The 14,016-nt window shown below is 36.4% G+C and overlaps 1 protein-coding gene across 1 annotated transcript in view; it reads left to right on the forward strand.

Annotated features, from left to right (window-relative positions):
- LOC131592094 (receptor-type tyrosine-protein phosphatase zeta-like) overlaps window positions 1–14,016 on the forward strand; it is a 108,494-nt gene that overhangs the window by 55,630 nt on the left and 38,848 nt on the right. Inside the window, exons 7-10 of the mRNA XM_058863371.1 lie at window positions 1,751–1,908; window positions 2,458–2,608; window positions 7,932–8,116; window positions 8,816–8,942. Coding sequence (XP_058719354.1) covers window positions 1,751–1,908; window positions 2,458–2,608; window positions 7,932–8,116; window positions 8,816–8,942 — 621 coding nt within the window. The remainder of the gene's footprint in view (window positions 1–1,750; window positions 1,909–2,457; window positions 2,609–7,931; window positions 8,117–8,815; window positions 8,943–14,016) is intronic.

The raw sequence follows: 14,016 nt of genomic DNA on the forward strand, positions 1-14,016 counted from the left end.
AGAAAAGCATCAGTCCCCTGTAGTCAACTGTTAATGCATTTTGCTGCTCTCACCAAATTTGTAAGGAATTACAAAGACAAATTTCAGAAATCTGTACAAGGCTAAAGAAGTAACATACCTGTAAAAGCATGAGAATGCACAGTCTGAAAATTCATTAGATATTCAGAAGTAAATACTTTACAATTAGGGAGGAACTTGAAATGAGTAACTATAGCATGAAATAAGGTGTATATGGATCTACAGTATTGCAAGCTGTGAAAAGCTTTTGGATACACCAGACAGTAAAGCAGATAATTGTCACAGACTGAAAAAAGTCTGCCTTGCTGAAGTTGTTATCATTTATGCCAATTTCTGTTGCTGGACCCTACTGCCATACTAGCAGACACTTAGCTTTCTGTGGATGGACTTCCAGCAATCCCTCATGCTTACTCCCAGCTGGCAGGGTACCCAGCCAGTTTTTCACTATATTATCACCATTTAAAAGAGAACTCTGATCCACAGAAATTCTTCTTCTGCAATTGTCGAGTGGCTCATGGGGGTCTCCGGGTCCCAAGGAGACAAGAGCAATTGTTGGTTGCTATAAAGGTATTTATTGTATGAATGCATCAGTCTCAAAGGGAAAGAGTTCAGAGTATTAAAGTCCTGAATTCTGAGCAGCAGCTTCCCAGCTAGAGTCCTGTTGGTCTGGATGGCAGCAGAAGCAGTTGCAAAGCAACCCAAAGCAGTTCTTCTTTGGGTATGATGATGATGATGATGGTGCTGTATTCACCCCAGTACAGAGGATTATATTAATAAATCAGCCAATCAGCTAAAAACAGGATTCTAACACATTCTTTCTACACCAATCTAAGCTTAATTCTTAATGCACAAAAGTAGTGTCAACTTTACCCAAATTCTACGTATACAGCATTATCTGTTTACATTTATAATTCAAATTTTCCTGTCTAGAAATGTAATCTGTGTTCTTCCTGTGTTTTCATTATGTCTGGAACTAAGTTAAATCTGTAAAAGGTAACACTACTGAACTTTAAACTAGGCTTTAGGGCTTTTCACTAGCTAACACAGTTTCTTAAGGCACTTAAGGTATATTTCTACTTACTTAAAACTACTTACACTCTTACTTTATATCTATGGCTTAATATATTTGAGTTTCTCTAAAGGCTTTAATTCAATCCCTGTATTTTTTTCCTCTCTGTGGAACTCAGAGAAGTTTCTACTTCATGCATTCCAATGTGCAATCATGAGTAATATTAACCCTCAGGTCTAAAATGGCAACAGTTCCCCAGGCAGTGATTTTCTGTGGCAGTTTGGATCCTGCATAAAACTGAACAACTTGATTTAAATTTGGGGGAGTGTTTGAAGACACATGATGAGACCTAGAACAAAGATTTAACAAACTTTTTTTCTTTGAAATTCAAGAGTGAGACAAGGGTTTGGTACCTTGCACATAAGCTTACGGTGAGAAAATTCTTGTGAACCAATATACTAAAATTACTCTATTTGTTGCTAGAGTAACTTAGTGCACCTTCTCAAGTAAACTAAGTTGGGTTTGAGCTATACTTTTTCAAACTAAATAAAAGACTTCATGATTTATTTGTATGCTAGTCTCTCTGGAGATTAAATTTTGAAAAGCCTCTAAATTAGCATGTTCCTATAATGGTGGTCCTTCTCTGGAGTGTGATTTGTATTTACTAATTGCTTCTGTAGTATTTTAACTATCTGATTCTATTTTTCTTTCTAATTTTTTCAGGAAAACAGGCTGCCTTAGAACCATTTATTTTGCTGAACCTCTTGCCAAATGCAACAGACAAATATTACACTTATAATGGGTCTCTGTCAGCTCCTCCATGCTCTGAAACAGTTGAATGGATTGTGTTTAAAGATACCATAAGTATTTCTGAAAACCAGGTAATTTGTTTAATGTAGTAAAACTAAAGAATTATGTATAATACCAAAGAAAACCAATTGCCATGTATATGGTAGAAGTTCTTGACATTCATTGCCAGCCCAACAACAAAGCTTTTATCTAGTTAGAAGTTTTTAGTGAGCCATTAAATTAGAAGGTATATATATTAATTCTGTTATCTATTACTTTTTTATAGTTTATTACTAGAATATGAGCAATTTATTATCTTAAAATGGGATAAGAACATATTCCAGGCTGTCTGGACTTTGAGCTCAGATAAAGAGGAGTACAAAACACTTTTAGGATTTTCCCCCAGCCACCCCCAGGTAATGCTGAGGAGAGCATAGCTCCAACAGCAGAGTGGTTGAGAAATACTTGTGGAATAAACCATTAGATATACTGATAGTACAGAAGAACAAAAGTTCAGTGCCATGCAGGATAACTCAACCATGAGACTTCATCCAACGTCTTTTCCCCAGAATTTTTGCCTATTAGTGGAATCTGGTCGATTTTTATGACTTCTAACTTCTTTTTTTCCTCTTGTCTTCTAGTTAGCTGTATTCTGTGAAGTGCTTACAATGCAGCAGTCTGGCTATGTTATGCTGATGGATTACCTGCAAAACAACTTCAGAGAGCAGCAATATAAGTTCTTCGGGCAAGTGTTTTCCTCTTACACTGGACAAGAAGAAATTCATGAAGCAGGTACTTACTGAATAGTCATTCCTCTCTTCACAAGTTAAAAGGCAATTTTTAGTAAAAGATTCATCCAAGTATCTACTTATTTTAAATCGTGTAGAAAGTAGCACATTGTGTTATTAGTCATAAATCTATCACTTCAGAGAAAAAAACAGCAATCATAAAACATGTCAGATTAAATGGAGTGGAAAATTAAATGCTTGTCTTGACCAAGCATTCATTAAAGAGCACGTCAGTTCAAGCTTCCTTACACTGCCCTTTTAATGTGTTTCATACTTCAACAAAGCTGCCTTTTCAGAGACTGCAAGATTATTTTGTTTTACAAACCTATTGGTTCTTTATCATGTAGTGTAAATGATTTTTCAACAGGGACTGAAGTGATGTCACCAAATTAATTTTGTGTCGTTTGCTTAGAAAGTGATAGATGGAGAGACTTCCAGAAGCCAGATTCTGTTCTCAGTCTTACCTAAAACTTCAGGGAAGTTTGTGAAGGTTATGCGACCAAAATAGTACAAAATGTAATGAGAAACAAGATTTGGCACTAAATATAGAAGTCACTGGTTCCTATACCAACAAGGACAAAAGAATATATAGGAAACATTTCAACTGGAAGCACTATATTGCTGCTTGGATGGAAATACCTGTAGATTCTTTAACTCAATTTCACTGAACTGTGTTTAATTAGACATAAACAGATGACTTAAACACAGACTATGGGTGTTCTCCAGATAAGAAATGTGTTTTCATACATGTACTTTTACGTAATTATGTGATCACACCTGTATATAGAAGCACATAAATGCAACTATAGGATTTGTTTAGTGTAGAACATTAGAGAAGTGTTTATATTTTTGCCTCCATTTTAAGGTAAATAAAATTTAAAAACCCTAGGAATCATTAAACTTAAATGTTCAGATGTGAGAGCTGTAACACAAATGCCAGAGTCTCTAAGTCAATGGGCTTATTTGTGTTTAATATTGCATAGTAGTTGACAGAAAAAACTAATCTTTTTAATCCCTTTAGAGGATGTAGGAGAAATGCCAAGACTGATTATTACTCAGCTAGGTAACTGAAAAATTAATTTGTATTGTGAAACCTAGAATCGCAGCTTTCTCCTGTTGCATTCAGTATAGATTCTCATTAGGCAATAGGGTAATGCCTATTGCTTGATTTATTGCTGTAATTAATACATGACATTTCTTAAGTAGAACTAAGTTTTCTTAGAAAAGCTAGAAGAATCTTTCTATTCCATAATAAAGTAATTTCAGGAATTTTCAAAATATTTTCAGGAATTTTCTCACAATGACATCCCCAGCATTTTTGGTGTACAAGCACAGTCCTGCTAAGGGCATGGGAGATGCTTCATTCCCCAACCATGCCTAGTGATATATATATAATTTTCCCTATGCGATATGTATGTAGCAATTTAAGAAGATTAAAATAACTAATCCTTGCAGCCATACTTGAGGATTCACCTAAAAAAAAAGTGTTTTGAAATTGCATGCTTAACCTCCACCAACCTCAGCTGGCATGCAAATCCATTCATAATAAAAATCATTGTTTATTCCTGTAAACCTGAGAACTATTGTGGTGGCTGCTGGGCATATTGGGTGACTTTCCATCTGCTCACCCTTCTATTAAAGCCCTGGGAATAAAGGCTGAAACCTAATTCTTATTTATCTTCCTGGGTTTAGTAAGGTATAGAAAACAATAGGTTCTTAAAATTCAAGAGTGACAATATATATTGATAGAAAGTATGATTGAGCCTGTTTTCCCATGAGAAATACAACCACGTAAAGTTCAGCTGTCTTAGTTAAATTCTCTTGTGAGACATGGGGTCAGGACTCTGCATTTACCCTTTCCCTCTCCTCAGCCCACATGAGTTCATTGTGAATTCTCAGGTTCCCAGCCGTGTGTGGGTCCCTGTCACTGGCAGTGTGGGGTGTTGGTGCCCAGGCATTGCAGTGCTGGCTACAGGGGAGCCTCTGCGGAGAGCCCGGGGCTGCCCCCAGCCAGACACAGACAGTTCCAGCTGCCTCCAGACACCCCTCCCACAGAGCCCGGGGGGAAAACAAAGCTGCACCGCAGTCAGGAGTGAGGGAGATGTGAGAAGGTGAGAGAAGGAGGGGAGGGGAGTAGATCCAGTAGCAGAGCACGGATTCCCCTGCAGCCCATGGTGAAGATAATGGTGAGGCAGCCTGTCCTGGGGCAGACTGTGGAAACTCCATTACTGTGCCTTGTGGAGAGGAGCCCGTGCAGGCACAGATGATCTGCCAGGTCTCTGACCCTAGGAAGGACCCACAGTGTAGCAGTCTGTTCCCAAAAGACTGTACAGAGGCTGGAAAAATTCATTACAGTCTGTGTCCTGTGGATGGGACCCCACACTGGAGCAGAGGAACAGCTTGAGGAAGGAGTGGCAGAGGCAAAGCCTTATAAGCTGACCACAATTCCCATTCTATATTCCCTTATGCCACTGGGACTGGGGAGGTGGAAGAATCCGGAGTAAAGTCAAGCTTGGGAAGAAGGAAAGGGTGGGGAGGTTTTGTAATTTTGTTTTTGTTTCTCACTATCCTACTCTATTTTTATTGGTGATAAATTTCTCCAAGTCAAATCTGTTTTACCCATGATGGCAGTTACAAGCAATCTCTGTCTTTATCTTGACCCATCAGCTTTTTCACCTTACTTTCTTCCCCCACCCTGCTGAGGAGGCCGAGTGGGCAAGTGTCTGGGAGGGCACCTGGTGGCCAGCTAAGGTCAGCCTGGCACATATCTGCTGTGCTGCTCCACCTCCATTATAGACAGAGTGTAGATCTGGAATCTAAAAAAATTGCTTTTTGCCACACACTCTCAGGGGTCTGCAAAGCCCCTGAATATCTGAATGTAAATCAAGTGATTTCATGGCTTCAGCAGTTGAAAAGTTGAAATAAAAAGATAATCTCAAACATAGATTTAACTAAAAGTAGAAGAAAACAACAAATGGGGGGAGGGGGAAAGCCAAATTTGGGCAGCTTATAAAGGTCTTCTGGTCAAAAATATAGCTGAGGCAGTTTTTGGCAATGATTTGGCTGGTGTACCCTAGTGGTTCCCCATGGTGCAATTAAGTTTAGATTAAAATTTCCTAAGTTACATGGGTAGCATTTTATTCCACAGAAGAGTAAGGAAAGATAGATGCTTTACTACAACGTGATGTGATACACAAAACCAGAATCTAAGTATTCACCTGGAGAAAGCAGAGACTTGAATTCAAGTCCAGCAGGGGTTTGAGTAGGCCTCTGACTTCCTGTGAATTTTTTGCTCGTTTGTGTTTTGCTGCTTGTGACTTGTAATCCAGTTTAATATTTGTGGCTTCGGGCTAGTGACAGACTCAAGAACTCCCTTTCTTGCAATCAGTGTGCTCAGATTTTCTAAAAGTCAGTATCACAGCAGAAGTACTTTATTAGGTATGTTGTCATGTGGTCTCCTTTCTTTTTCTAGTCTCTGGAGAAGGAAAATGGGAAAAGGCAGAGTAAAGTACTTCTGTGCTACTGACTGGTAGGAAAGAAAAGGGATCCGCAGGATGATTTATGAAGTGACATTAAAAGAAGGGCAAGAGAAAACATTGTGGGAATGGAAGTGAAATAATATGTAGGTGATTGTCATGTAGTAATATTGTCAGTCATAGCTGAGCTGAAAACCAAAAGGAGGAGAACAAAAATTTTTTCCTTTATTGTGGGAAAAATAGAAGAACCATCTGGAAAGGGAGAAAGGAAAACAAAGAAATAACACTGGAAGCACCAACCTTGTACCTTTAAAAGTTTTATTATACTGCTGTATGAGTCTGAATACAGATGGAGATTTCAGAACCAAATTCACTCATAAGTAAAAAAGATGAAGGAAGGAAAGAGGACTGTAGAGAAGAATTTGGAGTACAGAGAAGCTTATTTATATTATAAAAAAGCTTTTTGACAGGAATATTAAACACCTTTGAAAAGAAATATCTGAGGAGTCTTTAGATTAATTGAAAAATAATGAAATCTGTTTAAATTATTAGTCTTAATGTTCAGAATTGAAACGGGAATCATCTTTGCTGGTCTAATGATTTCTCCGTGCCTTCTGGTGGAAATGGGAAGGAATGAAAAATTCTAGGAATGGAATTAAATGGAATGGAATGGACACAACATGAGATTTTATTTTTTGTTAAAAACTTGTGCTTCCTTTGCCTCAATTAAAATAATTATAATTAATAAAATGATATATCAGTTACACAGCACAGTAGATTCAAAACCTGGCAACAGAATTCACCTAAATTACACAGACTAACGCTGCCTCTACTATTAGCTTACACAGACAAACACAAAAATTAAAAAGCCTTGCTGTTTATTTTGCATTGACTGGCTCGGACGGAGGCTGCTCAGAACTGCCCACCTTCCCTGGGAATAGTTTAATAAATATTTGGACGGGGCTTGAGTGCCCCCTTGTGTTTAAGTGGCAAAATGCAAAGCTGAAGCACTTCTCAAAATGCAGCATTGTCCCCTAAAGCATTGAGGCATCTTGGTGTTTGCTTCCTTTTAGAGTACTCCAAAGGGTCTGTGCTTGTTTTCTTAATTAGCTGAATAGTTTGTTGTTTGGGGTTTTTTTCGCTTGTCTTTTCTATATGCTCATATAGTGCTCTAAGCACATTATGAGATGTAAAAAATGCTTCCTCATTTATTCCAAATAGGGAATGACTGTAATTGCTTATGCAAAAGTCAAATTAAAAATATGATAACAAGCCTTAAAATATAAGAACATGAAATGACTACTGCTAAAGTAATACTTAGCTTCTTCTTACTTGCCTTTTCTTTCTTCTTTTGGTACTATAAAAAGATTTGAACATCCTTGGGGGGAAATTCAGGTGATAGGTTTACCTTTAACCATTAAAAACAATCTACTGTAGATTAATCTATTATAGCTAGTGTGAGAATATGCAGCTTTTCTAGTGCTACTTTGATAGAGCCATAAAGACAGAATTGTTGAGAGTTTTTGATTCCCAGAACACATATAAGAATCTTTATGTTTTATCATTTATATTTTATTTCTTAGGAACTGGATACTAATATATCACAAAATATGGTGTAAGAGGCAGAGAGGGGAGAGTCAGTCCTCAACTTTACTTGCTTTTGGAAATCTAGTGTTAAAATACTGATTCTGTTTATAATGACATGGTATTTCAAATATTTTAGTAGAAATCTAAAAGTGAGGCACACATAAAGACTTTCATTAATTTTCTCAGGAAGTATCTCAGGATTTTAATTGAGTTACTTGTACTGTTTAATAAATATCATATTCTTTCCTCTTTTCTTTCTTCCAGTTTGCAGCTCAGAACCTGAAAATGTTCAATCTGATCCAAAGAATTATACTAGTCTTCTTGTTACATGGGAAAGACCTCGCGTAGTATACGACACCACAATTGAGAGATTTGCTGTCTTTTATCAACAGCTGGATGGAGAAGACCAGACTAAGCATGAGTTTCTGACAGATGGGTATCAGGACTTGGTAACTGTAAACTCTTCAAGTTTCATAAAAAGGGATGATGGTGTAACAACTGACTGTTAATTATTGTGATGGATTGAACTGTAGCTGGGAGCTGATTGAAGAGAGAGTATCTCAATTTTTGGCTGTAAAGCCACAAAGATAATTTAAAACAAAAGGAAAAGCTTCTCTTGTCTATAACAGGGAGAAACTCTACAGATTGCTACTTTGATTTGCCTATACTTGCCATGACCATGTCAATCACAGAGCTCCTTAGCCATAAAATCCATTGTTAATTAATAATAATCTGTACTTCATTGCTTATGGATGTGAAAGAATGACCTACAGAAGCAACTAATGAGATTCAATTCAATTATGCTGCTATAAATACTAAGTTACTGAATACAGCTTCCTGGTGTTTTACTAACGAGACCTATTCCTCTAACCCTCTTTTAAGACTCATCACACATAATATTTCCTAAGTTTGTGTTTAATTCTAAATAGTTATTTGATTTGGTATCCTCCTTGTAAAAGGTCACAAGTTTATTTTTTAATTTGACTGAAAACCATTTGTGACAATAAAATATAAAAAGCACACATTATAATATAAGAAGAAAGGAGCTTTATGATTCATAACAAAAATGTGTTATTAAAAAAATTAACATTTTCAAATACTTGATACTTACTTGCAAGTAAATGATTAAATGTGTTTTTTTCTTTTAGGGGGCTATTCTAAATAATCTGCTGCCCAATACAAGTTATGTACTTCAGATAGTTGCTGTTTGCTCTAATGGTCTGTATGGAAAATACAGTGACCAAGTCATTGTGGATATGCCTTTAGAGGACTCAGGTAAGTGGTCTTTTGAGTTTAGTGATCCCTTTTAGCTGAAAAACCTGGATTTGAAGAAGTAGTTTGTTTGCAAACCAGTTAAAATGTATGACTTCCAAATTCTGCCAAAATGAAATTTCAAAATCACTGCAGTTAACCTTCAGCATGTCCCTTGCTACTGATATTTTACGTCAATTCCTTTTAAGCATTACCTATAAAAAACTGCATGTTAATTTTTTTAATTCTAAGAATATTCTGAAAAGAACCTACTTGATTTCAAATCTCACAAGTATATCTTTTAGATATGTAGGGAAATAAAACCATGTTTGGTATTATTTCTTTATGGTTTGAGCATCTTCTCAAAATTAATCCACACAGCCAAAGCATTAAGGAATCAAGCAAGACAACCCCAATATATGATTTATAAGTCTATATTAATGATTTTGAAATTTGATTTCTTATGAATACTTGGAGTTTGATTTCAAAAGACTTGTGATGTTGGAATTCCCTTGCTTCTTAATGCTGCCTTGCAAAAAAAATCCAAAGGCCTAACAAACAAATCTTAACGATTTCACAGCCAGATTTGCTTTTTCTGCCTGCTGGTAAATATTAAATAACTTGAAACTATAGCATGAAGCTTGATTTTGTCCTTAATAATTCCTTAAATTCAGTGTAAGTTTTTGCATCAGATTCAGTTATGAAAGTGAGTGAGATCTCTGTTTTTAATTAAGAACACTGTAATTAATCATAGAAAAAAGTCAAATGTTTTTTGATCATGTTTGGAGCTATTTTTTTTATCTGAGGGCCTGGATTTTGTTGTTTGTTTATGTATTCTGTAAATTCAGTTTTATGCTTATGTATGTCTGTTTAGCTACAGCAAGGTCATTGGTGATGTTATGGTGAACTTGGGAAAACAGGCCAGTTTTTCTTTTCAAGGGAGCCACATTCCTTTACAGTGTGAGAGAATGTGGTTCTCAACAATCTCTACCACATGAATTCTGGACTAATAAGGGTAAAAAGGTAATGTGGGTTTGTCTGTAGGAGGAGGACACCACATCAGGTATAGTACATACACATGTAATAAAGATTTAACTTGTCTTTCAAACACATCTATTAAGAATATTGTATTTTGGGTTAGTATCTAACGTCTTGGGTTAGTATCTACCAAAATTTACCTATTTCTCTTTAATTTTCTAAGAGGTCCACAGCAAGGTTCTGACATTTTACCTTACATTTCCCTCTTCTGTCTGTCTACCTTTTATCCAGCTCTTAGGTAGTATATTATTCCACTTACTTTCCAGAATTTTCTGGGTTTGTGTTTGAAGAGTTTTCTCAGATGAGAGTTCATCTACCCACCCCACATCCATTTCCACAAGGAATGGCAAATAAGCAGCATAGTGTTATCATCATTTAGCAACAGCTCAACAAATCAAGTCAGTACAGTGCTGCAATCACAGCTGTAAAACCTCTGAAAATACATACTGCAAAACGAAGTCCAGGGTAGGTGATATCCAGAGGAAGAGCCACCCTTGCTGCTGCTCCTGCTGTATCCCTGCTGTAAGGATGAGTTGTGCACCGCCCGCTGTGTTCCGTGGCTCCCTTGGGAAGGAGACGTGGGTGCAGAGGCAGGGAGAGAGCCAGGAGCACTGGGGCTGGGCGAGCACTGTCAGTGGCCCTGTGGCACCAGCAGGTGCTGCTGGGGAACAGGCTCAGCAAGAGGATGATGAGGCACTGGGCATCCTGTGGCTGGCCAGCAGCGCAGGTCCAGCCACCCAGCACAGCATCCCTGCTCAAGTCATGCAAAACAGGGGCTTTGCATTCATTTCTGTTGATGGAAAAGTGAGAGAAATGCATACTGGAAAATTAACTTCAGCTTCCGGTATCAGCAGAAATTTCTCTGAGATTTGTATGCTCAAACAAGAGAATTTGATACTATAAATGTTATATTTCAGACTGTATTATATTTGTTATAACAAATGTTATGTATCAGGCTGAAGATTTGATACTCTCAAGCCTTTTTACATAAACAAATCATTAATTTTTACTTTGATATTTTAAATTTTAAACAATACAAATAAAAAGAAAGTGAGGCTTTTAAATAAAAATTAAATACTGAAACGACTATTTGCCTGTTTAAAAAAAAAAAAACCAACAAAAACACAAAAGTGTCATTGACATGCTTCCTATCTGACATGGACACAAAATTATTAAATCTAATTTGGTTCTTTTACTTTGGCACTTCCACAGTGGTACCTCTGAAAGCATTGAATAAAGAAAACTGAAGGGAAAAATTCCACTCGTGTAATAAGTATAATTTCTAAGAGTGTACATTGCTCTATAAATAAGTTGCTTACATGCTGTGTCAACTCTAGATACAATTTTAAAATATGAAAAAACCCCGTCCATTAATTTCTAATATTAATATTTATTTGCTACTTCTACTAATTATTTACACCTGAATTAACTTATTTAAATATTTCAAATATTTTAATATTTAATTATAATAAACCTAATATTAGACAACAGACATGAGAATGTAGAAATCTAATAAGAAAGATTTCTTCAGAGCAGCTTGCTGATTACAACTGTAACATCAAATTGGTTTTGTGATCTGCTTTGTAGATCTTGAGGCAAAAGGGGATTTCTTGGAGCTCCTGCTTGGGAATTTATGAAAGAAAAGTTATCTTCACCATGAAGACATGAAATAAAGTTGTCACACATAAAGCATAATTCAATCTTTCATTTTCAAGAATCACTTTGAATAATCCAGTTTAATTAATATGAAATTCGCTACAGTCACCTCCAGATCAATTAGTCTTCCTGCTAAGAGTTAAAGCAAGGCATGAGTCGTGCGGAGCCTTTAGATGGGCCCATTTCCAGGAGGAATTCTGTCCTTGGAATGGCCACTTCTAATGAGATCTGGTATTCAAAAAGCTCAAGGCTGTTGTTTTAGACTTCCCTTTTTGAGATCCTTGCAAAAGAGTGTTTCTCATGCCTTCTCCCCACCCAGTCTGGTGCCTCCCATGTGGTTAGTGAGGGCTCTGCAGGCTCTGGTGATCCACAGATCCAAGGATCTTCTTCTCAGCAATGTTTTGTAAGATGAAGGACCTCTTTGGGGCCACAGTCTCTGCTTCAGTTTGTGGAAGCCTCAGGAGTGTAATGTAATGGCATTGGGCAAGACACCATAGTGGAGACCTCTGCTCTTTGGGGTTTTCCTGAACTGTTCAGAATTGCAGCCTTTCACCTTGTAATACAGTGTGTGTGCAGGTTAAAATTTTTTCCAGGTAGTCTCCACTTAGTATAAGCCAACAAATGCACTACTCAATGTAGCTACAGAATTTCCATTAAAAATTTAGGGAGTCATGTACAGAGTATTTTAATCAGCTTTGATGAAAATCCAAACTTTATTTACAAATTTTTTCATCTGGTTTTAGAACTGGATTTTGAATAACTATGTAAATGTGTGCTTTGACTCTCTAGGTAACTTCTGTATAGAATGGAAGATTGTGCAGTAGTTTGTTGTGTAGCTAATACTGGTGGTACTTGCATGCTTTTGCTGACACAGGAAAGGAAAAATAAGAATATAACTCCCCACTCCTATTCCTTTGTGTAGACTTCAGTCAGTGTTTGTCAAAAAAAACCCCAACATGTTGGGATATAGCTCTCAAATGCTGTCTCCTGCCTGGCAGCTCATGCTGTCAGCAATGCTTTGTGAGAGTCTAACTATGCAACTTCTTTGTAACTCGTCTTTGTGATTTTTTTTCCTAAAAAGCACTAAGCATATATTAAATGTCTGATTTAGGGGCTGCTTTTTTCCTAATTTTATACTGATAAAAGTAGAAATATGAAAACTAATTAAATCAAAAGAAACAGGCTTTAATTTTGTTCTTGCCATGCCATTTACTACATAAGTCAGTACAGAGATGAAAAGAGTTTATGTTGTATGCATTTTTCTATGACTATAAATCATATTGTTTAAAGAGATTTTAAAAATATTTCCATTGAAAAAATGTAGGGAAATTGTTGTCTTTTTCTGTATGTGTTCTACCGTTTCTTCATCTGTCATTAAAATGGACTATGAAAAGGCCTTTACAGAACTCTAACTAATTATTTTATTATTTTATTTTAAAATGTATACTATAGAATAATCAATATGTGGTTCCAGAAAAAATAAACAAGCTTGTTCATCAACCTACATCAATGGGTTATTTTTTGGAGGGTGTGGCTCTTCACCTTGGATGGGGGATGTTATATTTCTGTAATCTCCTGTCAAATGAAAGCTCAGCAGCAGGATTAACAGAACTTCTGTAAGTGTGTGTCTCTAATACTTTTGACAAATAAATTTTATATGACCATCTAAATTTAAATATTCTTCATAAAGTTCCTGGAGATTTACTGGTTTTGTTAATAAACAGGTTATATATATATATATATATATATATGTGTGTGTATATATATATATATATGTGTGTGTATATATATATATATACATATGTATATGTATATATATGTATACATGTATGTATATGTATATGTGTATTAATGCCTCTCCCATGAGAAAACAGCAAGAAGCTGTAGTTTCCTGCTGGTGGAATTTGAGAGCATGTGCCCTACTGCATACTCTAGCACAATCAGTACAATTTGTTTTTCTGACTGAGTCAGATTAAAGCTCAGTTCAAGAATAGTGACCACAAAAAGACTGGACAGAATCTCTCTGTACTGAAAGCATATTTCAGAGAAATCTGTTGAATACCTAGTACATGGTGTGGGTCTATTATGGGAAGGCATTCAGGCTAATGTCAATATTTGATTTGTATCATTGAGAAGCCAGGGAATATTGTTATCTCATCCACCCCTTCCTCCCCTCTGCTCCCCTCCCCACCCTGCCCCAGAGCCTCCTAGGCCTCAGGAGTCAGAGGTAAGATAATTTTTTATCTCTTTAGCTAAAGAAAGGTCAATTCTGTACTTGGTAATTTATAGATGTTTGTTACTAGAGGACTATTAGTGAAGATTTTGTGCAGCGTTGCTTAGTCAAAATTTGTTCGCATGCTATAACCTACAAATAATACTGTATGAGCTTGTTCATTTGATAAAC

The sequence above is a fragment of the Poecile atricapillus genome, chromosome W (assembly GCF_030490865.1).
Source record: "Poecile atricapillus isolate bPoeAtr1 chromosome W, bPoeAtr1.hap1, whole genome shotgun sequence".
In the NCBI taxonomy this organism is placed as follows: domain Eukaryota; kingdom Metazoa; phylum Chordata; class Aves; order Passeriformes; family Paridae; genus Poecile; species Poecile atricapillus.